The sequence below is a fragment of the Mus pahari genome, chromosome 16, assembly GCF_900095145.1.
Source record: "Mus pahari chromosome 16, PAHARI_EIJ_v1.1, whole genome shotgun sequence".
NCBI lineage: Eukaryota > Metazoa > Chordata > Mammalia > Rodentia > Muridae > Mus > Mus pahari.
In genome coordinates this window covers 22,421,640-22,448,563 of record NC_034605.1, presented here as the reverse complement: position 1 = coordinate 22,448,563, position 26,924 = coordinate 22,421,640, and the positions used below count along the sequence as shown (strand labels likewise).

Genomic DNA, 26,924 nt, shown 5'->3' with positions numbered 1-26,924 from the left:
GAGAGAGAGAGAGAGAGAGAGAGAGAGAGAGAGAACTGTAACCATGATTCTAGGCTGAAGCTCTGCCCTAAGATTTGTGCTCCACCCCTTCAGAGGTCAAACTATTGAGACAACAGACCCAAAAGAATTAAAATGTAACCTACACATGGAGAGGGACAGCTAAATCCCTAGCACTAGCCAAAGGAGGCATTGGTCTCATGGGAAGCGATTTCACACAGCTGCAGCACCTCACCCTGGAGCTAAACCAACTTATACATACTTCCTGTCTTTTGTGTCTTATACTGTAGAAGGTTTTACTGCCACCTCAGGCAAGACTGAAGCCTGTCTCTCCTTTACAGCGATGCACAGGCTGTTCATAGAATCACTTTATTCTATCAGTTCCTACTTCCTTGTTTCTTTGAAAACACAGGGCATCTGAGCATCGAGTTGGTGAACCTAAGTGCGCAGTGACTAAAGTATAGACTTGATAAACTCATCAATCTAGAGGGGGAAAAGTATGGACTTGTAGATACCTAGCCCTGTCAGAGTCAGGTCTTAAGATCGCTAATAACAAAAAGCAAAGAAGGGGCGAATGCAGGGAACCCAAGCAAAGCACACTAATACAGGTATGAAAATGAGAGGGCATAACCCACTGTTATGTATGCTGACATAAGAAGTAGTTTAAAAAACAGTGTAAATATAGTACAACCATAAGAACCACAGTGGGCTGAACTTTAATAAGCAAACAAGGTAACAAAACAATGGACCAACTGTAAAGTACTTAAAGAAGTTAAGAAAAAAATTTCCAAGTAAGACTCTGCCCCCCCCCAAAATAACTCCCAGAAATTAAGGTGAAAGAAATATTTTTCAATCAAACAAAAACAGGCAATTCGTTGCCAACATAATGCTTTTGATCTCTTAAGTAGAACTGCATGAATCAGTAATTACTGTAAAAGACAAAAATCAAGGCAAATGTATACAACTGCCCGCCTTTACTGTTAATTGCATGAAAGCATTACTAGCCATTCAGAACAAAAACAAAACAAACAGACAAAAAACTAGAAGCGATGTATTTTGATGCTTACAACACATGAGAAGGTAATGTAGGTAGATATAGCACAAAGAGAAGCCGAGAGGACTGGATTGCATCATAAGACTTGCAGAAGATGTCACACGTGGTTTAAATTGGATGCAGCTAAATATGACAGTGGAAAATGTGTGTGTATAAGTGAATGGCAATCACTAAAATGCTTAGTCAGAGGGATGGAACTACTAAACAAATAGGGTAAAATATGCTGAATTTTCAGATCTAAATTCAGATTCTAAGTTAATTAGCCTAAGAGATTTGACATCCACCTGTTTTATGTCTCTGAAACTTTCTAGTTTCACCCTGCTGATTTAATAATAAGCACCATTTCATTTAAGAAAAACCTCTTAAAATGAATATACTAATAAGAGGGAAGACAATATTAATGAGATATTTATGTTTTTACATAATGCAGTAGTCACCCGTGAATCTGCTCAGCGTCCTATATTATGGATATGGTAAGAGTTATTTCCATTTTACTCTGAGAGACCTGGAATTTGCCTAGAACTGTTCACCATCTCTTAGCCTAACTGGCAACAGGAGTAGCTGAGGTGAGAGAAGCTGCACACAAGATGACAGCTGACCCTCGGGAGTGGGAGGGTGAGTGCTGTGAGCACCTGCCAGAGGCAGCCTCCTTCCGAAGTGCACCTTCCGGGCTCTCTCCTGTCTAACTTCCTGTCAACCTTTCCCTACTCCTGGAACTCTGTTAACAACGCCCCTTCCACAGACTCTGCTAATTTTCCAGCATAACTTCTCCACAGCCCGCAGACACTTGCGACAGGTAGATTCAGAAGGTTATTTAAATTGAGCAGCTTCAGATCTTTATATTCATTCCAGTGATATTTTTCTGTCGCTACCATTTCCTCATGGCCATGAAATGCTTCAAGACATACGCAGAGTAGCTTTATGGTGGTCACTGAGCTAGCCTAGGTGGGGGAGAGGGAATTCCTTCTGCAAGGCTGGAGGACCTTTTTTTGTCAGAAAAGTGATAACGCCCATTAATTTTAACAAGCATCTGTTTCTTTCTAAGGGACGGAAGCGTGTGTAGCACGCAGCCCCTCAGAGCTCTTCTGTACGGATGTGCCTCAGCTCCAGGGACATCTTTAATATCTTACAAATAGCAAATCATTAGCTTTTGAAGATTGCATTGGTCTTTGAAAAGAGCTGAAATTCAGTTGCTACCACGATTCGGGATGAGGTGGAAAAGTACAGTGGTAATGTGGCTTTTGTTTGAAAAGTGAGTGAGGTGCACCTTGTGACACATTTTCCTCGGCAACTGACAAGGCCCTCACAGGAAGTGGCTTACTAGGGTGTAAGTAAATATTTTAAGATCTGTCATTCACTTGACACAGATAGTTCTGTGCTATAAAAATAAATCAATCATATTTTCTTTCTTATATAATATTTTGGAAGTTTGGAGCAATAAATAAATAAATAAATACTCAAAGATTCATAAGAACAGAGTTAACTCAGAGTAATTTTTTTCATACAACACAATTCTAATTAGGCAACCAATACTAAACTTAAGTAAGTCAATTTAAGTAATAGTAATAAACTTAATTGAAATTCCTCACCACCTTAAATTTCTGTAACTTAGAAAATAATTCATTACAATTTTTTAAATTCTCTGACAACTCCTATTTGGAATTCATTTGGGCACACTGAAGTAAATATATGCTTAGTTATTCATGCACGGGTGCCAATTTGGAATCTAAACTATATTTTATAGTAATTCCTCATAGCTGTAAGCCTGCCTGGGTTGGTGACATGTGGGTTCTTATTATAATATTGATTTTAGATATCAGCACTACACAATGGGAATCACAACATGGACTGCCCTGCCAGTCTCAAATGTCAAACATCATCCTCACCAATGTTACTTCATAGTCTTCTGTGATAGGCTATGGTAAATGGTTGGGAATTTGCCTGTGGTTTTAAATACATGTGGACTCTTGACTTTAATGGGAGTCAGGGAAGTCAATTTTGGTCTATGCTTTGAAAATTTTCCACTCAGTTCATCTTACTCATAGTGTCCTTTCCATCAGAGACCCCTTCATTACATACCTACTAATCATCATTTTATGTCCATAAGGAGTTTATTCCTAATTCTAACTTGGACTCATTGAAAAATATAAAACTTCAATGTAGCTATTCTTCACTCTCCAAGTTTTCTCTTTCCTGAGATACCCATAATATGTCCTTAATTATTTGTCATGTTGTAGGTTTTCCAATCCTCTGCCTTGGATGACAATTTTGTCAACATAGCTTAAGAGTAAAGGAAAAAAGGAGAGGAGAGATTGATTCAGCCTCTTCACATGACACATGTAAAACCTTAAAGCACATTTGCCTTCAGAGTAGCATGAGGAAGCCCTGAATCCTGTTATTACTAAATACCTACACATGCTGCAACTGGAGGATCACCCTGTGAGTGACTTCAACTATGTACCTCAAGAAAGGGGCTCCTTGGTAAAGGTTTTACTGAGTATTACGTCATGAGTATTACATCATGAGTATTACATCATGAGTATTACATCATGATGACTTCAAATAAACTGAAGTGAACAACCAGTACAATCGATTATAATTAATAGGAGGAGAATACTATTTTCCTTATTCTTGTGTGACTCTCGGATCCTGGAGTAATGGAGATTAAACTATCATGCAAGAGAGGTAACATCAGAAGATGGAGCAGTGAAGCCAAGTTTCTGTTTCTCTCCTGGATGCACTGATTCAAACTACAAATAAATTCGCTTGTGAAAGACAGAAATTAGTTGAAAGGGTTCTTGCATAAGCAGCAAGAACAATGAAAAGCCATGGTTGGAAGACACTCTATAAGCCTACAATCACTTGACATAGTGCCATTGCCTGGCATAGCCCAGGGCGTATGACTGCTATGCCCTGACTCCCAGCTCCTAGCTGAGTAGGGACTCTCAGACCTTCTATCTGACAATGAACTTTGGTATGGTATCCCTAGGGTGGCTCCCTTGGGCCACTAAATATTCAACAAACTGAGAAGCCAGTGCGATCCTGGGTGACACTTGAATCTACAACAAAATGAGTCACCATCACTGTCTCTCTACACTTAGTACAAACATAGCTTTTTAAACGTCCAGACTCCTTCTCCTTAGGAAAGAAAAAGTTCAACAAGTGTACAGTGGTCCCACTTTTAGACCTATGGAAGTGGCTTTGGTCTCAGCACTGATGGGGTCTAGCTCGCTCTAGATATTTCGAGACTTCCCAGAGCAGATGGACTTGGATAAGCACACAAAATATATTCAATCAAAAAAGCCTGAAATCTGAGGTGAAGCTTCCATTTCGAATGCCAACTTCCAGTGTGGATAAGTTCATTAAGCTGTATAGACTTTGGGTCTTGTTAGCTTTGACGTGTAGTGTTCTTATTCATTAGCAAGGATTCTTTTTAAAAAAAATAAAGTTTATTTTTAAAAGAACAGGAAGTGGACTGTACTACAGAAAGACTGGCAGGTTTCTCAAAATGTAACTGGGATGACTATTAGGATCAGTCCAAGAGGAGACCATCAAGAGGAGCGCATCACAAACCAGGGACAGTGGGGATAAGAAACTCTCCAGAACCAAGGAGGACACGAAATAGAGCAAGCACATTAGAATAAACAGGCACATTACTGTGCACAGTAAGTTCCCAGCCCGCCTGAAGGCCACCACCACCGAGCCTCTGTTTATCAATACACAGTCTGTGTCTATCACAATCCCGAGTCCCTCATCAAATTCCTTATTCTTAATCGTGAGGATCTAGTACATTCTAGTAGTTGCCTTCTAGACTCTAATGTTTGCTGATAGTCAGGTGACTGTTCTAATGTATAGACGCCTACACAGAGACTCTAGGAAAATGAGGACACAGGGAAGAAATCTCTAGTACTTAATGTTAACACAGGGAATCCATCATTCAGATTTGTTTTGTTGACATGTGGCCACCAAGAGGAATATATTTGGAGAGATCCACTTAAGTTCTTGCCCAGTAGTCCAGAAATCACCAAATGCTCTTTATTCATAGTCTGTGGGAGCAGAAAATCTAGTTCTCCCTCAGTGTTGATGTGGTGAAGCCATTTCACTCTGTAGCCAAAGCCAGTGCCTACACGATAGGAGGCTTCCTGGTCTTTGTTCTTGACTACACAGAAGGCCAGGCCACAGTGGATTTGTGAAAGGAGATGCCCCAGTTGTCCAATGGTGCTGGTTTATAACCTCCTCACCCTGCTAGAAGGCCAACATACCCTGACTCCATTTTGAGCGCAGAAGCACAAGGGCTACTGCTGGATATCTGTTGCATACAGATGTTTTTTCAAATCCAGCTTTAGCTACAATGGCAGTTTCAGATCTATGACATTCAACCATTCACTTCTTTATTTACCCTGGCAGGGGCATTAAGAGCCAATGCTATTGTTTTAAACATAATTTTTTCACATCCTAAAAGGCTCATATTTCGATTTTAATCTGAAAATTTTAAGGACAGCAAAACGCGCAGGTGCACTGTGACTGCATGTGAAACTAACAGTAAACAGTGAAATATCAGATTTCTCCTCGCATTTACAGTTCAGTTTCTCCCCTTCCTGTGACCATCATTTATTTTAATGAAAATCACCTCATACTACATATAAAAAGGTTGGAGTAGATTTTAGGTATTTGAGTTCTGATTTCGTATCTACAGATTTGAAAAGACTTCTGTAAAGAAGGATTGAAGTGTTCACTAAGAGGGTTCTTTGATTTCTGTAGCTGGATTTTATCTCACGATAATAGATGAAAAATAAATGCTTAAATAAATGAAACGTTACAAATGTCTTCCATTTCAGCTTGAGAACTTTTCATTCCCCTCTGTTGCTCTGATTTTAATAACTGCATGAGACCATTCAATTATTCCCTTCACACATGGAGAATGAAATACCTTTATGTCAGGAAACTGGCCCAGGTAGGTGTCCAGTGTCAGCAAGGAGCCATCCACTAGCTTTTGATGGAAGTCTTCCCACAGCACATCACACTTCTAATAGAGAAGCAGAGAGACAGTGACTACAGAAGCCCAGACACATTCCACCAAACTGCTAAAACATCTAAACTCAAAACACGTAGTAAGCAATAGTTGCTGAGATATTAGAAGAGGCAATATGAACTATGACCTAATTAGGATGCAATCAAGCTTCAAGGCAGTATGGTCAGGGTTCTAGTTAACAGTACAAGCTAGGAGCTTGGCTTGTTTAAAGTACATCGCTGATTCTGAGATACTGAGGAATGTAGAGGCTTTAGCAGATTCCCAACTCACAATAGATGGCCATTGGAGTGAAAAGATTAAGAATTCCTGGGAGACAGCTAACTTACCTGCAGCAGTTGATGAAATTAGAGCCAACCCAAGGAGAAATAAACAACAAAACACATCTTAAATATCATGTACACAATGAAGAGAAAATGTGTTAGACCTTATCGACCATGAGGTATACAGTGAATTAAAAAAAAAAGTCTCTGGTATTTGTCAGCTCATCATATCATACTCGGGCTGTTACTTCCAGATTTCTTTAAGTGAGTGGTAAAATCTTGATCTTGTTTAAAAAGCAAAGCAATGCAAAACTAATCTAAAGGTGGAGACAGTGGCCCACATCTCTAATGTCTGCACTTGGGAAATAGAGAAATGAAGATCAAGGCCAGCCTTAGCTGGACAGTAGGTCTGAGCCCAGTTTAGGCTACCTGATATCATTTATAAGAAAAAGAAGTTTTATTTGCATTTTGTTTCCTGTTTTGACCTTCAAAAACTAAATCCTAGTTATTATAATGCCCAAACAAAATAATTTAAATTCATCAAATAAAAAAGGCTCATCATCTGTTGTGAGTAGACACTCTGAACATGTAATGATCAGTTGCTCTATTGTCCAAAGGATGATGTTTGAAACTGGAACTGAGGGTTCAAATGTCCTGGAATCCACAGGGGCTAATGTAGCATAGCAGCCATTTCATTAAAGAGTCAATGTCAATAGTAGCATTGCCATGGACAAAATGGAATCATACAATGGTCTGAGGATGGGAACACAGCTTTCCATTATTCTTTAAATTTTCCTTGCCTCTGATGAGTTTTGAGACTACATTATTAGTCAGACATGTACAAAGTAAGATAAGCATTTAAAAACATGTTGTTGAAATACGATGTTTTCATAGAGGGAAAATGTAAGATGACAAAAAACACTTGGTAACTGCATCTAAAAGTGGTATGTGGGAACAGCTTTGCCAAATTCACATCCTGAAAGACTTTAGAAGATAGACTATATCTAACAAGAACCACTTCCATAGATAAACCCGTTTTCATTTCAGTTCTAATGATACTATGAAGATCAACATTGGGGTGTCAGCACTGCCATGCCGCAGCCAGAGACTCACTGTGAACCCCTACAGAAGCTCCTGAATTAACCTTCCCCTGGGCTTTGGCTCCGTCATCTATCTCAGATCCTCTGTTTCTAGAGGTGCTGTATTGACCCACCTGACATGACAACATGACAAACAACTGTTCTTCTTTTCACCAAAGATCTTGGAGGGGAGATAATTGCGGCCTAGAAGCTCTCACCCATCAGTGACAAGGACATGTTCTGAACACTGATGAGAGGACCTTCACACAAAGGTTTCAAATGTGATTTCTGTTATAATTGGTATTCTTTCCATTTTGTACGTGGAAATGAATCCTAAGAAGATAAAAAAAAAAAAGCTGCCCGAGGTTACATGGCCATTCTTGCTGTCTGTTCTGCTCCACTTCTCACGAAGTGGTGACACTCATGTGCTCATGTCCTGAGGGCTGAGTGGCCTAGAGCTGTAGTCTTTAATTTAGGTGTGAGGGTATTTCTAAGTCCAAGGCTGCTATAAAGTTCAGTTGAGTTTAGTGGCTGGACTAGCCGTGCTACAGAGGGATGGGTGAGCTTCTGAGATTCCAGAAGGGCTGATTAAAAGGGAGAAGGGGAAAGGGAGTGAAACTGCTGCATGAAAAGCAAGTTGATAAAAAGGCTCAGCCACAAATAGCTGTTACAACCTATAGTAAGTAACAGAAAAGAGCTATCGTTGTTTTTAAGAAAAGCAATCCTTAACCCAAACTTCAAATGGTTTTAGAATCACTGTCCCTCACACTACCAGTTGGGGATGGCTTAGGCCGTAGAACTCCAGGCTGCGTTTTTAGTATCTCATCTTGGTTTGCCATTCATACCCTGAGGTGGAGAAGTGAAACATGGGCTGAGCAGTCGAAGACTTCTGGAAGCCACTTGCGGACTCCTAGAAGTTGTCATCCAGCTCTTACCTCACCAACCATCTTTACATCTTCCCGTCCATACCAGTCTGGCTCGTAGACTTCATGTAGAGATTCAGTGAGCTTCATTGAGGCCTCCTGCATGCCTGGCATTGGAGAAAAACAGTTGCATGGGGAAGGGAGGCATTGTTCTCTCCTCTGCTGCTTTGCTAAGTGGGACAGAAACAACTGTGACAGCACAGCTACATCTTTCCTTGAGAGACTCCGAGCCTTGCATTGGCTCTCAGGGTACACCTTCTCAGTTACTTACACAATGGCAGCAAACCACTGGGTCTCAGGAAACGTTAACACTGTCATTTTTCTGAGAACTGCAACAACAGTGTGCTCTAGTCGCCTGTTAAAGGGAACCTAACAAATCTTTAGAACACACAAATAGTAGACAAAGCTACGAAATTCTAAAAGCAGAACGAATCCTGGATCGCTGTAGCGAAATAAAGTACTTTCGAAACAGGTAGTGTATAAATACAACTTTCGTATGTATCAGCTGAAAGTGGCTTAGTGATTTTTAACTAGTAAAATTGTTGAAAGTGGTTACAATTCAAAAGGAACTTTCTTCTTAAGATGACAAGTAAAATGTACGTATCTCTCAAGACTGTAAATGCAGTTTTGGATAAGGCCTTCCAGGAAGCTTTGGCGTCATCAGCCTATGGGTCTAAATTTTCCTTGCGCATGGTTAGGTGGCCAACACGCTTATTAATAATTGTCATAATGTGAAGCTTTTTGGGCAGCAGAGCTGTAAAGCACCTCTGGGGCTTTGCGGCCATTATCCACTTTCTTCCTCCTGACATGGCCAGACTCAGCAAAGCATAGAGGATATGATGCAAAGGCTGGGTCTACATGGAGGTGCTTGGGGATGACACCAGAATGATAGGCAAACGGTAGCCGGAAGACCCCACCTGGTCACATTAATGTCTAAACCCTTATCACTAGGAGGTTGATAGAGGTTAAGGTAGTGAAGCAGAGATTGAAATCATCTGTAAACTGAAAACAGACACATGATCTTTGGGCAGACAGTGAACAGTTCTGAGTTCAGCAAGGAGCCTAAATGGACAACATAACAAAGGTCTGAGGTGATAGACTGCGTCCTGGAAGAGTGTGTGAAAGCCAGCATGTAATTGACATGGAACCTTAGGGTTTCCCTATCTCCCTGGCAAGTCTACATAACGAATGGTCCTCACACCCTTGAGGTTGGATGTGCCTCGCAACATAGGAAGCGAGGAAGCCTGTAGTGAGGAGTGTGCTACTAAGCAGGCTCAAGATGCCCTTGACAATGAGGTTTGAAGCCCCTGTGTCTGAAGAGACTGGCATGGGCGTGCTGGAGCGAAGGGAGAGAGAAAGAAAGAGAGAGAGAGAGAGAGAGAGAGAGAGAGAGAGAGAGAGGAGTCAAGCCCCTGTGGCATTGGAGGAAGCAGAGGCATACAAGTATGGACAAGACAAAGGTGACACAGAACCCATATCCACCCCTGTATTCAAGCAAGTGAAGATATAGTCTCTCATGATAAGGCCACCAATGATGTGACAACTACACCATCCCATATATCATATTCACCCTGACCTGGCTACATGCAAACTTGCACCAAGAAACATACTCCTCCATTTTATGACAAGCAAATACTATGTGTTTCTATAATCCCGACTACAAGGGCTCCTGGTAGTTTCTTTAAGTCTCTAAGTCTGATTAAAATTATAAATAGCTAAGAAAACTGATTAAAATTATAAATCGCTAAGAAAACTGATTAAAATTATAAATCGCTAAGAAAACAGGTTCTAGACAAGTTGCCACTGTCCATCAAATAACCTTTGCAGTGAAAAATGAAACTGGCCTCAAACAAAATTATGTAAAACTTTACTCATTAATGCTAAAAACACAATATTACAGTCATGTTTCTCTTAGTGACTGTCCATTACAGGGCACATACACAGAGAATTTGGAAAGAAGCCATTTTAACATAGAAATGGGTTCCAAGAAGCTGACGCCATAGGTAACAGGTGGGTTGAGATCCAAGTGAAGAAGGGCTAGCCTTCCTTTCAAAGTGCACGAAGACTTTGGGAGATTTTAATGGCTGAGAAATATGTCCACTTAAATGTGTCTCTCAAAGTTTATGTTTTAGAAACGTAATTCTCAGTGCAGCAGTGTTAGGAAGTGAAGTCTTCAAGCAGAGACTGCCAAAATGCCCTCAAGAATAAGATTAATGCAATTATTGAGCAAGTAGGCTCATTACCAAGAGGGCAGAATCTTCCAGAGAGTGAGCTCTTCGCTTCTCTCTCCTTGGCTCAGGAAATGGTTATGCTGTGGTGTGGCAGAGAAGCTTTCCAGATGTGGGACGTTGCATCTCCAGATGAGCTAATTCAGTTTCTATTCTTTATAAATTACCCCAAAGCACAAAACCAAACTAAAACAAAGAACTTACTATGATGACAGAATATAACATAAAAGAGCAACCATGTAAAGTCCAGGTTCCCTACAAGGTAATTCATGCTGAATTCATGCTGAAAACTACTGTTGGCAGTTAATATCTAATACATGATATAAGATTAGTAATTTATAAGCTTGTATATCAACTACACAGTACCATAAATAGGAGAAATATTCAGCTTATACTAGATAGGAGCCTCTATTCAAAATGTTGAACTTTTTCCAAAGCATTTAGTAAAATAGATTTCCATTTGAAGCCAACTTCATGAGCTTATTTTTATCCTCTAAGAAGAATGGTAGATATCGCACTCCAATATGAGTATTCTTTGCTTGTGTAGCCTCGAGGTAGATGTTTTAGTTTAAAATAATATAGCTTATATAGAACAATAAGCAACCACTCCAATAAAGGTGTAGAATGTTGTCACTGGAGTCAAACTACATTGGAAATAGTCCCCGCCTATTACACAGACAAATAGTCCCCACAGACTACTTAACAGAAACCCCAGACCCAGGCAAAGAAAACTCCCTTCCTATGGTTGGTCAGGGTGTTCAGAACTCCTAAAACAATACAGGCTGCTGCCATTTTCATTGGGTGCCTCCCAGAACTTGAAGGTAAAACTCTATTTCTGAAGACACACCACACACTCCAGACACTGGACTCAGAGGAAGCTAGAGCTGACCTGGGAGCCTCCTCCCTGAGGACTAACTAGCTCTTACAGCATTCAAAATCCCATCCCAGCAGCCAAGGGAGAAAAACAATCAATAGTCCTCTAGACATATAAAGCATACAAACCCCAGTAATGACAAGGAAGGTAAGATATCCCCAGGGGAGCAATAGTAGCGCTTTTTTTTTTTTTTAGATTTATTTATTATATGTAAGTACACTGTAGCTGTCCTCAAATGCCCCAGAAGAGGGAGTCAGATCTCATTAACGATGGTTGTGAGCCACCATGTGGTTGCTGGGATTTGAACTCTGCACCTTTGGAAGAGCAGTCGGGTGCTCTTACCCGCTGAGCCATCTCACCAGCCCAATAGTAGCACTTTTATCTTAGGGGCAACCAACTGCTATCTAATTGGACTTAAGGCTGCTCGATGAGAAGAAATTCATGCTTAGGAATATAAACCTAGCAAGCTACAAGTGGCTGGAGGAGTAATGGACCCTAGAGAATGGAAACCCTAAAACTGCCAGATTTCTAAATCAAAAGGTTTCTAACTACGTTCTAAAGTCTTATCCTGAAATGTCTTCAACAAAGGCTAATTATGACCTTTGCAACACATGCGTGCACCTTGAGTTTAAGTGTGTTTCCCAATCCAAAATGTGTTCCAATGAGAATGACTTATTCTTCTTAACCCTGAGAGGAGAAGCTGTCTGGGATATCCTGCCTACACCACAGCATCTCTGCAGGACACGGTATCTTAGGCAGCTCTGAGAAGCACTCTGGGAAGACAGCCAGGCATCTGCTTAAACATTCACGCTAACCATCTTTGGCTAAGCAGCTTCAACACAGAACACTGTTTGTGGAACATACCTAGCTAATAGCATCCAATCCGCAGAGGCCAAAGAGGGTCAAGCTCAAATGATCCCCTCTCCTTCAGAGAGAAGCAGGCAGGTGCTGCTTTTGTGAAGCACCTCGTTTCTCAATGGAACTCACTTAAAGGGGGCTTCCTTTCTACATCATACTAAAGAAAAGAATTATGCCAGTCTTTTCCTGCAGCATTTTCTATATTAATGAGAAAAAAGAGACCAACTTATATAGAAGAAGAAATTATTCATTCAACAAATATATCCACACAAAAATATCAGCTAGCATGGAGCAAAGCTCCAATCTAGAAATAATATGACTTCCTGCCTTAATAGCTTAAATCAATTATACACATAGACACATACACACACATGCACACACACACATACATACACACACACAGAGGGGGATTTACATTTTTGATATAATTGGTACAAATAGTACTTAAATTTTGAAGGAGTTAATGGTTAAACTCCTGGAATTATTTTCTAGAAGATGAAACATAGTTTATGGCATTTATCATATATTTGTGTGGAAGAGTATAAAAAAGAAAGACGCATAAAGTGCTTAGCACAGAGTCCAGCACACAGAAAGTCTTATTTAAGAAATAAGAGTAGGAGGGCCAGAGAGATGGCAGCTGGTAAAAACGCTTGTCACCAACCTAATGACCTGATCACTTGAACCCATGTGATTGAAGGAGGGCACTAACTTCAGAATGTTTTCATCTGATACACACACACACACACACACACACACACACACACACACACACACACCACAACTTTAAGTCAAAGTTTTGCAGAGATGAGAATCAGTGAAACTGATGTTCACCAGTAGTCATGAATTTAGGAGCCATGTCAGAAAGTAGATAAAACAAAAGGGTTTGGAACACAAAAATGGACAGGGTCCATTTATATGGTCCGTTTATATATATGGACAGGGACTATATATATATATAGTCTACTGAGCAGGGTACATGGAGTAGCTAAACTTAGGTGTTTTCTTTTATGTCATTGACAAAATATATAGTATATGTAGGGCTGGGGAGATGGCTCAGTAGTTAAGAACTCACACTGCTTGTGCAGAGGGCCCAAGTGTGGTTCCCAGAGAGCAGCACCTACTTTGCGTGGCTTGCAACCACCTCTATGTACCTCCAGCTTCAAAGGGCTGTGATGCCTCCGGCCTCTGGAACATCACCATTCACATGTATACGCTCCCACAGAGAAACATACGCAAACACATGATTACAAATACAACATGAATGAAATATCTTTAAAATGTAGACAATAGAAGTATCTGCCTCACAGAGTTGTCATGAAGATGGAAAAGGTGTGTGCCTAGCAAGTAAAAAAATTTGCATACATTTCAGTTTAAAAATCAATTTTACTAATCATTACAATGAACTTTTTAGGATTAACATTATCAGCATTTCATTATTTATTGATATCTTTATAATCAGTTTTCCACACTTACTCTGAACAATTAGAAGATCATCTTAGGAGTGAAGTGCTGTGTCAAAAGGTAAAAACCACGTATTCTAAAGCTTCTCCCTAATGGCTTTACAGGAAAGTTGTCTTAACAGAAAACTTTCTCCTGTCATTGAACGTGCACATGGGCTGGGATGGCACCCCTGTGTCATTGTCATCTTCACTGTTCTTTGGTGAGTCCTGAAGATAGGCATTTTCATGTCATGGCCCTCAGAAGTTCCTTGTTACTTTCTGATTTTGCAGTGCTTGGGACTGGACCTAGCAATGGATGGTCCACCCCAAAACTATGTCACCTTAACCCCTGTTTACATTTTCATTCTGAAACACTTTTTGCTAAGTTGGTCAAGGTAGCTCTCATCTTTCTGCCTCAACTTCCCCTTTTAATTTTTCTCTAGCTATTTTTTTCCTCAAACATTTTGTTCATTAAAAAAAAAAACCAAAAACCTTTCTCCGCTTAGTTTACTGTCTAGGTCCTTTATATCTTAGTTCAATTGCATTAAATAATTTGTCAAAATTATGGTAATTTTAAGTTCACGTTTACATAATCAAATCTCTTGTGCTTGGCTTATATGCTTTGGGGTATCCTGTTAATACCTCATTCGCCCAAAAATAAATGCTTTGTGTTTTAGTCTCATTTTAAAACTTTTCGCATGTGAATATTTAGCTGATTATTTGAATTAGGAAGCAGTGAAATGTAAAACTGGGCCTTCACAGTTTGTAGAGTTTCCCTAGCACTCTGTATAGGATGTTTCATCCTACCTCCACACATCTTGAGGTCTGGTCTGTGGGGTATCACACCTGCTGATGCTCTTGCCTCTGACTTAGAGAAGCACTGGTGATCAATGGAGAGCAGCTTAGCTGAGCAGAGTAGCTTAACTGAGCACACCCACCACCCATTCTCCTCTCTTCCTCTTCCACTAGTCTCTTAGCTTGCATGACAAAGATCAGAAACCAATGCAGAGGCCCAGCAGTTCCCATCTAGGAGTCAATCTAGCACATTGGCAGGACTTTATAAATAGTGTGTGTGGGGGGGGGTAGGGGGTTGTTGTTGGTTTGATTTGGTTCTTTGCAAGTCACAGGCTTGTGTTTCCTGCCCAACCTCCACCTGCTTCTGCTGCAACTTCTTTCTCCCCATGTTGAGAGATCTTATGTGGATCTGTGAGTATTGTACTCTTGGGACCTAACTCCCTCAGAAGGGACACCAGCTGCAGCTTTGCTTCAGTAAAGTCTCCAACACACTCTATCTAACAAGCCTTCCTAGAAATCTCTGGCATGTGGGTGGCATGTATTCTTAGTTTGCAGCAGAAGGGCAGGTATATATTTGTCCTTGTATATTCTGATTATCATTTCAATGGAAATTGGAGGTGGGTGGAATAAAACACCTGTGTTCAAGTACCCTACTTGCCAGAAAGCCAAGTGGCTTCCTCATTAACAATGCTGTCTCCTACAAATTCCAAGAACAACTTGTGCTTGGAAGCCGGCAGTAAACAACACACATACACATTACCTTTGATTGCTGCTAAATATCCCCGGAGTTCTCGCTGAAGTCTGGTACCCTCTGCCTGAAAAACACACAAGTACAAAGATGCTAAGCATCTTAACTATATTTGGCATACACATATATAAGAAGCAGTAAGATTCAGTGATCATTGCCAGAACCTTATTATTGAAAAAAATAAAAATATGCAAACACAATCTGAACAAGAAAATATGCCCAGCCATCTTGGTACTTATGAAGGTGCTAGTCAGAGGAAAAAAGACAAATAAAATTTTGCTAAGAGTAGAAAATGGGATTCAGCAGGCAAACTCCTGTGCACTTACAAGTCAGCGCTTCTTTTCATTTAGATACCTGGGAACACTGATATAGGTCTGATCACCTCTGTTTATCGTGCTGCTGGCTGCTGTAGGCCAGTCTGGTAGCCTGTTGGAAGGCAAATGCTGAAGCACAATGCTCTACACATATCTTAGTCTTGTGATAATACTACAAACTTGCAAAAATGAACTTTTCCACCTTGTGTTTAATGGGAACAACTGTGACAGTCATATTTGCTTAACAAATTAATCCAGTGATTATGCATATGATTATCTAAGTCATCATCCAATCCAAAGCCTAACGTATCTAAGCAAAAATATATATTATACACAAATGGCATTTAGCCCTAAATAGCCATTCAAAATACTTGGAGACATATAACTATGAAATATCATAGAAATGTAAAAATTATTTTTAAATACAGACAGTGATCAATACAAAGAAACTATAATAAAAATGATTTACCTGAAGAGCTTATTGGACTCAAGGTGCATCCTAGAGTAGGAATGGAGTGCAGAGAGTGTGATGGTGTTTCTGTGAAAGCTATGTAGCACATAGGGAAAGTGTATACTTGAATTAATCTTAGACTAATTTTGCAACTTTGTATACTGTTCACATCAGACAAGGGCTGAAGGTTACTGTATTTACTTGAACACATACATTTCAATCAGGAGTAGTTACATTCAGGATGGGAGAAGGAAATCATCGAGTTTTATATAAGTGACTGCCCACTTAGTGTATTGACATGGTGTAAAATAAACATTCTAGGGTTCTCTTGACTTGATGAGCCATTTAGAACCACAGTGAAGAAAACTGCAAAAAGATAGGCAGTGGTGGGTGAAATTCTAAAACAAGAGAATACACTAGCAAAGCATTCCACAGAGAGGCTAAAGGGGATGCTCATGATACACATCTAAGGTGGAGAGTGAAGAGCTTCCCAAGACACCACAGCCCTCAGGACTGCTTAGAGACTGCTAAGAGAAAATCTTAGAAAAAGGACTTTTCCCACTACAATCTAAATCTATATATAGTAGAGCATCCCCTGCCTTATTACTCCTTTGCTTTCTACAGAGGCCATAACTCACAGTCAACCCTGGTCCAAAAGCACTTAATGGAAAATTCCATAAACAATCTTAAATTTTAACTTGTGCGCTGTGTAGAGTCATGCCCGGATCTCTCCCTCACAGGAACAGAAACCCTATGTTTAATGAAGGCATCCATGTTGTATATGCTTCAGACCCTTTGATCACTATCCTTGTGTTTAAAAACAAAACAAAAAACAAAAACAAACAAGCAAAACCCGTTATCTTCTAATGGGCCCCGAGAGTGGGAGCACTCATTGTGGTAGTTTAGATAAGCCAGAGAGAATCCATATGTTCTACATAGAGTGATAGAGTGGGAGTTCTGGACATTAAAAAGAAGAGAGGTAGTGTGATGAAGTCACATGACCTTAGGAACTATGAAAGATAATTGTTGTAAATCTTATATTGTGTCTCATCTATAAACATGTAGATTACAGGTGTGCATTATGGGATAAACAGTATATACAGGCTTGATTTAATTTGTGACTAGAAAAATCAGTCTGTATTCTCCTCAGAAAATAAAGTATTGTATATGAAAGATGCAAATTATGAATTTGAAAGATTCTATTATTTCCAATATCTCATATTTATTGTAATAGAAATAGGACTTGCAGTTTAAAACATCAAACTTGGCTATAGGACTTCTCTTGGGCTGCGAAATGTGATTAGAAATGACATGAAGCACTCAAGTGGGAGCCAATGCAGCCCTTACATGTCTTTGCTTTGCTTTCAAATTCACAGTGTAGCATGTCAGGTGGGGGTGGGAGAGCTGCTTTCTTGCCTTGGGTCCCAGAGAGAGAAAAACATGTAATTCAGCTAAATTTTTGCATTTCCAAAAGTTAGAACCATTTCTGTCGAAAGCCATGGCGATAGTGTGACATCAATGGGATGCAGGTCAAAGTGCCCAACTCAATGAGTCACAGAGTACACTGAGAGGGCTGATGGGTAGAGAAGGCAGACACACAAGAACAAAAGATTCGGTGGAGCTGCTAAGCAGAAAAGCATTGTTGGAATTCGAAGAAATCCAGCAAAGAAAACAAGCTGGAAATGTTAAGGATAAAGCAGATGGTTAAAAGATAATGGATGCTTCAACAATGGAAAAAGATGGGATTGTCCTTACAGAGAAGTCAGGTTTCCCATCCCTAATCCCAGAGATTAGGAGATTTACAGAATCAAATCTGAATTCAGACAGTCTATTCTCCTGGAACGATTTAGACTTCAAACAACCTGAAGCCAAAAGTTCTAAAGGGTGCAGTTTCGGAGGATTTGGATTCCTCAATGCCACACATCTCAAACCAGCAACATGGAGAATCTGGGCTGTTGTCAGTGGCTTCTCCAGAGCACATACAAAAGAAAAACACGCTGCAGCCCTTATACCAGACCCTCACAGATACCTTTGGCTTTTAGAGCCTGCCTGTGCTCTTCCTGGTTCTTTGCAACAGCCCAGGGTCACAAAGATAAGGGAAGCCTCACTTTATATCAAGAAAGATGTTTTGCCCTCAGCATCTCATAAGAATAGTATGCAGAGTCAGCTGTGAAAGTGGGTGGCCATGAGTTACCAAGATGGTTCAGCTCATTGGCAAATAGCACAAGTACCACAGCAGGAGAGAATATTTACCTCCCAAACATTCACAGAACAGTATGCCAGATAAAGTCCACAATTAAACCACTGTTTTTCCTTTGAAAACAACAAAGAAATTAAATTATTCATGCTCAACTCTATATACTGAATTCATCCTGCTAACAAGAAACAATAATTTTTTTAATGAAATGAGATTCTAGGAAGAGATGATTTTTTTTTTAATGTAACAGTGAGGAAAAGTTCAGGCTGTACAATACTAGTTTAAATAAATGAGTTCAATTTAAGCAGAAAATGGAGCTAATTTAAATGACTTTCTTCTTTCCCAGTTATTAAAATGTTTAATTTTCCCCACAAGGGCATGTAAATCTTTCAGTAACAACCCCATTGAGCTTCATATAAAATTCTACCTGATTCCAAAATGTAAAAGGCTTTGCAGGAAAATTCTTCACCTCTAGTATGTGATGGGGCAAGCGTCTTTTGCATGTTGAAATTTCCCTCCATCACTGTGGATGAACCATAGATGGCTGTAATAAATTCTTAATATATGTATGCATGCTCACTTCATATTCATCTGTAACATATGCCAGGATCCCTGTCACTGATGATGTGTGTGATCTAGCAGAATTGTCTGATGTTTCTAAGGCTTGGTTGTTGGTGGCTTATAATAGAAAAGCACAGAGAGGCATAGCCCCTTTCCTGTGGTTCTGTCCTGTTCTATAATAGTTTGGCCAGTGGCTTTCTTTCCCCACTCTCCTTCTCTGCATGCTCCTTGTCCACATTCATTTTTCGTGTAACACAGCAACACCTACCCTCTGGAGAATACTTTCCCTTGATTTGTTTCCAATTAACTGTGGTTTTCTGGTATATGTTTTTCTCATTCATTTCTAATGATTTCTCCACTTTCTCCAATGTTACCGCTGTATCTCCACAGAACCCAGACCTCAATACAAGCTCTCTTCAGTTTAAGTTGAAAAAGTCTTATCCAACTACTCAGATTTCACTGACTCTGAAGGCAGTCTGAATTCCTCTTAGAATTGTTACTGAACTCAATCATGAATTTTGTATTCTATGTGTGTAGAAAACATATTCAAATCCTCACACCTGTAGTACTATATGACTTTACTTTTCCTAACTAACAAATGGTATTAAGTTATTATTTCACCTTTTGATCACAGTCTCTTCAGGGATCATGGAAACAGGAGAGCAAAGAAATCTATTATAATTAACTCATATGAATTTCTTAGTAAAAATACTTCTCCAGACAAGACCCAAGAAGGATTTGCCCCCGGCAAAGTCCCTTATCCTGCCAAACACTATAGTATTGCAACAGCGTTCCAATGTTGGTCAAAAGCTCTTTTCTTCTTCCAATTGAATCATTTATCAGTTTGTCAGTAGCTGCCTGATATTTCTCAAGCTCAGTTGGCCCCCCAGGTTGCACTTTCCCACACATACAGCCTAAGGGAGTTAGAGTCCTTTTTCTTCCATATTAAAACTCTCTCACTCACTCTCCTCATGGGGGTCTCACACTCTTCTAGCATATGGAAGAAGGGGACACTCCCTCAAGTTTCCTTCTCCTTAGATCTCCTGGAAACCGTGAAGATTTCCTAATAGAGGTTGCAAAAATTAGCAGGCACACACACAGTACATACAGCTTAAAAGATCTCCGACTTGCTGAGACTTATGGCATTCTGGTTCTTTCTCCCGTGTGCAGCTTTCATCAACACCCCCCCTCCAAAGATCAGTTTGAAGTTAAAAATCAAATTAAGAGAGGAAACACTGCACATTCACAATAGATATTTCAAAGATCTTTATTAGTACAAAGAAGTCACCTTTCATGATTAGCTTATTGTGTTTTCAAGTTGCTGTTCACCATGTTACTCCAGAGTAACAAAAGCTCATTAATAATTTGCATTAATAATCTTTGAGGGGGTGCAGAATCGGGTGCAGTGAGTGGTAACCAGATAACTCAGTCTTCAAAACAGTTTCGTATGCAAGAGTTTTCAGAACCTTGGACAGCCGCCACTGTCCTGGCAGCATTGTCTATGACGTCATCATCTAAGTACCTAACAAGGGTAAAGCTACTGAAATGGTAAAAGACGTTGTCTCTGAAGCATCAAATACGCATGAATAGATGACACTGAAGGAAAATGCCATGATATACGCTGTCAGTGACAGGTGGGCTTTCAATGAAGAGAGGATGAGAGGAACTGCCATACAATTTGAAAGACTTCTAGGTCTTTGGCTTCAGAACCAGGTCTCCATTAAGGCATAATAAATAGCATTTGAAAATTAACACTGAACAATTAAAAAATACCCAAGAACTAAACCATAGTAAATACCCCAGGAGTCAACAAAGACAATTTTATTAGCTTGTTTTTTTTTTTCTCAGTTAGATCTTTTCAGAAAAAAAGAAGCCATAATTTAGGTATTGATTTAATAAGATTATGAAAAAATGCATAGTTAATGATACTGTAGAACACTAGCTAGTGCTAGATGATTTTTGTGAACTATTTTTACATACTACATTGTGCATTGGACATGAGACACGCATGGGCAGGGGATGTGAGTCATTATTCCTCACTAACATTAGAAAACTGGACATACAGAGAGAAGAAGGAGAGAGGAGGGAGAAGAGGAAGAGGAAGAGGACGAGGAGGAGGAGGAGGAGAAAATCAGACACAACAGATGTTACTAGTGAGGTTATTCGAGTATTCGCGTCAGGAAATTACCTTAAGGTAGCAGGGACTTGATTACTGTTTAAAATACAGTATGATAGAATTAACATCTTAAATGTGGTAATGTAATAACTGATTTCTCTATTCAGGTAACTTTTGCTACAAATGTAGAAACATCTTTTTGTAAATAGACCCTCCAGAAGAACAAGGCCATGTTTAGCTCAGGGACCAATATTATGAGGGTCCAAGACAAGAAGTCAGACAAGTATGACTCGAGCACCCCTCAGGCTCTGCTTGAACTGGAGATGAACTCAGATCTCAAGGCACAGCTATGAGAGTTCAACCTCACCTTGGCTGAGGAAACAAGTTGTGGGTGGTTGGAAGTTCTCACAATTTTTGTACCAGTTTCTCAACCAAAATCATTCCAGAAAGTCCAAATCTAGCCATTGTGAATTGGAAAAAAAGTTCAGTGGGAAGCATGCAGTCTTGAGTGCTCAGAAGATTCTGCCCAAGCCATCTCAAAAATAGACATAAACAAACAAACAAACAAAACAAAACAACCTCACTGTGGTGCTATTGAAACTCTTTGTGATGTGTACAAGTTCACAGATATACTTCACATACAGAAAATTAAGTGGCACTAGGTCACCTCTCTAATTAAGAATCTGTAAACTCATGTTTAGAAAAGTGCCTGTGTTTGAAGCCCACTGTAATAACAGATACACAAAACCTGGACCTCAGAGGACAAAACTTCACAATGTGATTTCAGAAGATTAAAATCCACTGTCTCATGCAGGATGAGCCTACATGAATTCCCATCATTAACCTTATTATTTTTGCTCTTTTCTGACATTTCTCTCCTGAAAATGGTCGAAGTCATACATCAAAATTAGAACTGGGTATGACTTATAAGAGTTCAGGAAGGTTAACTCAATAATAAAAGCAATGTTAATAAAAAAAAGTGCTCACCATTTTTAAACATAAATGAAATGATATTGCATTACTGAGGAATTGAGATTTCATGAGGCCATAATCAGAAGCTTAACTAATAGATGGTTAACAAATAATGATATCTGAATCCACATGTGATGAAATACTCTAGGCTGCTGAACATGGCAAGCACCTTCAGGAAGCTGGAAATGGAATCTTCCGGAAGATCAGTATGGGTGCTGCTAAAGTTTATGACAACACTGCAAAGATAAAAGAGTTGATACAACTCTGACATATTACTTGCACTTCACATAGAGCACTACATAGCACAGAAGGCATCATTAAAAGGCATCTCCTAAAGGCTAGAGAGATGGCTCAGTGGTTAAGACTACTAGCTGCTTATCCAGAGGACCCAGGTTTGATTCACATTACCTAAATGGTAGCTCACATTCTCTGTAACCACAGTCCAGATCTGACATACTCTTCTGGACTCTGCAGATGCCAGGTGCACAAGAGATACACTAGCATTCATACAGGCAAAACACCCATGTACATGAAACATTAATTAATAATAATAATAATAAAACCATGACCATCTACATTTGGTCATGGCTATTGTGAGAGGGAGAATCAGTTTCTTTCAGAGACAAGCTCCCACATAGTTTGTCCAATCCAAAGTGATTATCCCTGTACACATATACATGAGCAAGGTTAAAATGGCTCAGTGTCAGGTACATATGTATATCTGCTTACACGGGTAACAATAATAATTAGAGAAAAGGTTAGTATTTAGTAAACACTAATATTAATGCAGACTATACAAGGCAGACAAGAAGTCAGAGTGAGTGGTATTGGAAATCATAGTTCTGGATCTGTAGGGATGCAAGCATGATCACGGAACAGAATGAGACAGCAAAGAAAATATCTTGCTTTTGTAACTGTATCTATTATTTGTGGCCTAATTTCTTTTTTTTTTTTCTATATAGTAAAGGAATTTATTTTTTTTCTATATAGTAAAGGAATTTATTATTTTTTCTATATAGTAAAGGAATTTATTTTTTTTTCTATATAGTAAAGGAATTTATTTATTTATTTATTTTTGTGGCCTAATTTCTACTTTCACCAGCCATGAACTTAGAGAATACATACAATCAGAGGTAAAATTAAACACGTTTTGTATCTTTTGGCAAAACATAGAAAATTAATTAAGAATCATTTGTGTGATTTCTCCATTAATTTCTGTTAGACCAATTACCTTGAGTCTATAACCATGTGTAGTAAGAACTTGCATAAAAGCTAATCAGTTAAGTCACCACAGCTGCCACTGAAATAAGCTGTCTTTAGGTCATTGAGTTTATAAGTTGTGACCTTTGGTCTAGTATGCACACACGTTTGGGGAAAGAGAGTAGGCGACTTGACTTTTACGGTGTACTAGGCCATCATTTAAATATCTTCTCACCACTTCTTAAATACCTAGAGCACAATCTTGAACAGATCAGGGAAGGAGTGGGTGAGATTAAAGGAAACTCAGTGGGAGCCCCACCCCAGCAGTAGCTCACCTTACTTCCTGCTCAGTGGCCTTTACTGTGTACATGAATGGCAGCTCTAGCTTCATATTCTTTCATGACTAAACTGAACAGACTTGAAGGCTCTATTAAAAACAACTGCTGTGTCAAGGTAAGGAAATGCATTAATGAGGGGGAGGCAATGCCTTGACTCTCATTACTCCAGCCACAACAGAATATCTAAAATGTTCGTGCAGCCGCCGCTTACAAAGTCTGAATTGTAAGCTATTTTCCCAGGGTTTCTATTAAAAAAAAATACCATAGCACGGGGCAGTGCTGGTGCACACCTTTAATCCCAGCACTTGGGAGGCAGAAGCAGGTGGATTTCTGAGTTCAAGGCCAGCCTGGTCTACAAAGTGAGTTCCAGGACAGCCAGGGCTACACAGAGAAACCCTGTCTCGAAAAACCAAACCAAACCAAAACAAACCAAAACAAAACACCATAGCATCAGTCCTAACCAACAGAAATGTAGTTCCTCACAGGACTCTAGATCAGAATGCAGGGATCCCAAGCTATTATATGTTTGGTCTCTCATTGGCTTAGAAAAAGTTGCCATGTGCATGTATTCCTGCAGGCTCTGCCTCTTGTCTTTTTTTGTTTATTTGTTTTTGTTTTTGTTTTGTTTTGTTTTTGAGACAGGGTTTCTCTGTATAGCCCTGGATGTCCTGGAACTCACTCTGTAGACCAGACTGGCCTCGAACTCAGAAATCCACCTGCCTCTGCCTCCCAAGTGCTGGGATTAAAGGCGTGCGCCACCACGCCCGGCACTCTGCCTCTTGTCTTAATACCACTGGCAATATTGGTTTAGGACTCGCCCACACGACCTCATTTAACCTGATCAACACTGTAAATATATCATCCCAAAATACAGGCATACCCCTAGGTCCTTAAGGTTAACATCAAAATATGGATTTGGAGAAAACAAATTTCAATTCATGACTCAACAAGGTCCTCAAGAGAAGCCATTAATATGGTAAAATAATTACAAGGTCTGACGTTACTGGGCTGTTCAATATTACCAGAACTGTCCCAAATATCACAGCTCTCCTATTTCCCAATTCTAGAAGACAGCTGTGGAGTTTTAGAAATAGAGTTTTTTTTTTTTTTCCTTTTACAAATGAGAAACTGGGCACAGAGGCAGAAAACTTGCCCCAACAGAAATTTCTGGTTTGACTTTAGGTAGTCCTGTATGGCATGAGTGTTGAATTCTGGCTCTCTACCAGTTCTGTGCTACAGGGCATGAAGACATGGGTGACAACAATGAAGCATGAGACCATCCAGGAAGAGTCAACTGTTGATCAATGAGGAAAACATAACCAAAGGCACCATTTCCTGTGTTCCCCTGCAGTCCTCAATTATAATTTAAGATGCCAAAATTGAGTACTTGGGTTTTTTTTTGTTGTTGTTGTTTTGTTTTTTTTCAAAAGCTCATGCGTTTACTTGACATACTTTGTATAGTATCATGACGAGTTGCTTTGATCCCATTGTCTGGATTTAAAACATGAGCTATGGTTCATAGGAATCATAGCTGGGTAGGCCATTTGGTAACTTCTTTCTTTTGGAAGTTTGCATAGTGTTTCTGGGAACCATGGCTGCTGGTCTTCACAGGGAAGGCATGGAACACTCACTCTTCCCAAGAACAGTCTTCACACCTGCTCTTTGTACCCACGGATAATCGTACCTCTCACTCCTCACTCTTCAATAAGGACAACAGACGGAGACCATTACAGTAATCCAGAACCAGTCAAAATGCAGAGTTGTGGCCACGTCCCAATAGATACACTTATAACATAATCCCATACCTAAGGTTCAGGGACCATTGGCAAAGGGGAAGGGGAGGAGAGATTATAAGGGTCAAAAGGTTACTGAGTTTTCTGTGAGATTGTGCCTCCTAGTAACTGTCAGAAGCTACATTCATGAAGTGTAACCAACATGATGGCCCAAATGTGTGCTTAGCAAAGATAAAAGCAATGGAAACGCCAAAGTAGAAGGGGAAAAGCACACGAGGCCACAACTTTACACAAAGAACTATAGCAACCAAGGAATACTGAGAGTGGGAGAAAGAGTCCTTCTCCAGAATAGAAAACTCTAATTGGTTATCCATCCCAAAACTCTAATTGGTTATCCATACCAAAACTCTAAGTGGTTATCCATACCAAAACTTTAATTGGTTATCCATACCAAAACTCTAATTGGTTATCCATACCAAAACTCTAATTAGTTATCCATACCAACTGGGAAAGGCCTGAAAATAAACATACAACTAACATCCTACAGACTTCAAAGGCGATTTAAGATATGCAGGCATATATACATATACATATGCATGCAAATACAAGGCCATGAGCTTGAAAAAGAGAAAGAAGGGGTATATTGGAGGATTTAGAGGGAAGAAAAGGAAGGAAGAATTATAATTATATTATAGTCTCAAGCATTATTAAAAGTAAACATAAATACATAAAATATGACTTCTGTCTTCATGCAATCATTTTTTTTAATAAGATTTATTTATTTATTATATGTAAGTACACTGTAACTGTCTTCAGACACTCCAGAAGAGGGCGTCAGATCTTGTTACGGATGGTTGTGAGCCACCATGTGGTTGGTGGGATTTGAACTCCGGACCTTTGGAAGAGCAGTCGGGTGCTCTTACCCACTGAGCCATCTCACCAGCCCTGTCTTCATGCAATCTGGAACAAGTCACTTAGCCTCTCTAATTTTATTCTCCAAAATGAAGGTGACCACAGGACTTACTTCCTTGAACAACAACAAAGGCTGAGCAGTGAGGTCCATGGAAGTCTCAGTAGAATGTGCCTGGAATGTTTCATGCAGGAGATATAGGCTGTATGTCACTATCACTACCATATTCCATGCTTTTCAAATGTCCAACCATGCCAAGAGAGAATGTTTTAATGAGTAATAGAACTAAGATGGTTTAGTGTGTTAAAAAGGCTAATCTGGCAAGCCTGCTAACACAAGTTTGAACCCTTGAATCTACACAGACTCAGTGCCATACGTCCATAATCCCAGGGCTGCTATGGGCTAGGAAGGAGAGACAAGAGAATCGCCTGGAAGCTTGCCTGACAAATATCCAGGAATTCAAAACTTAGCAAGAGACCCAGCCTCAGCAAAGTGAAAGGCATGAACTGCCATACACACACTGTCACCGTGGACCTCTCCTCCATAATTAACAAGGAAATGCACTCCATTTGGCTCCACGCCTCGATGCAGAAGAGTATCTTCACAAGGAACATACCAGACTTCCCAAACAACCTCCTTGGGAATTTATAACGTGTCCTTATTGTTCGTTTGTACTTCTGAGTATCAAATACATAGTCACACTATTCAGAAAGTTTTTTATGATTTTAAATATTGCAGTAATAAAGAGTCCAGGGACACACAGGAGCAATTTACACAGGTGTACGGGAAAAATTTAACAACAGATAAGGGAGACATAAAACTGATCTGAAAATTTACTGATCGTG

The 26,924-nt window shown here is 39.7% G+C and overlaps 1 protein-coding gene across 1 annotated transcript in view; it reads right to left on the bottom strand.

The window, feature by feature from the left end:
* Positions 1 to 26,924, bottom strand: part of Amph (amphiphysin) — a 191,289-nt gene that overhangs the window by 69,539 nt on the left and 94,826 nt on the right. The window contains exons 3-5 of the mRNA XM_021215366.2: positions 15,300 to 15,354; positions 8,358 to 8,452; positions 5,982 to 6,077 (exon numbers count right to left, since the gene is read on the bottom strand). Coding sequence (XP_021071025.1) covers positions 5,982 to 6,077; positions 8,358 to 8,452; positions 15,300 to 15,354 — 246 coding nt within the window. The remainder of the gene's footprint in view (positions 1 to 5,981; positions 6,078 to 8,357; positions 8,453 to 15,299; positions 15,355 to 26,924) is intronic.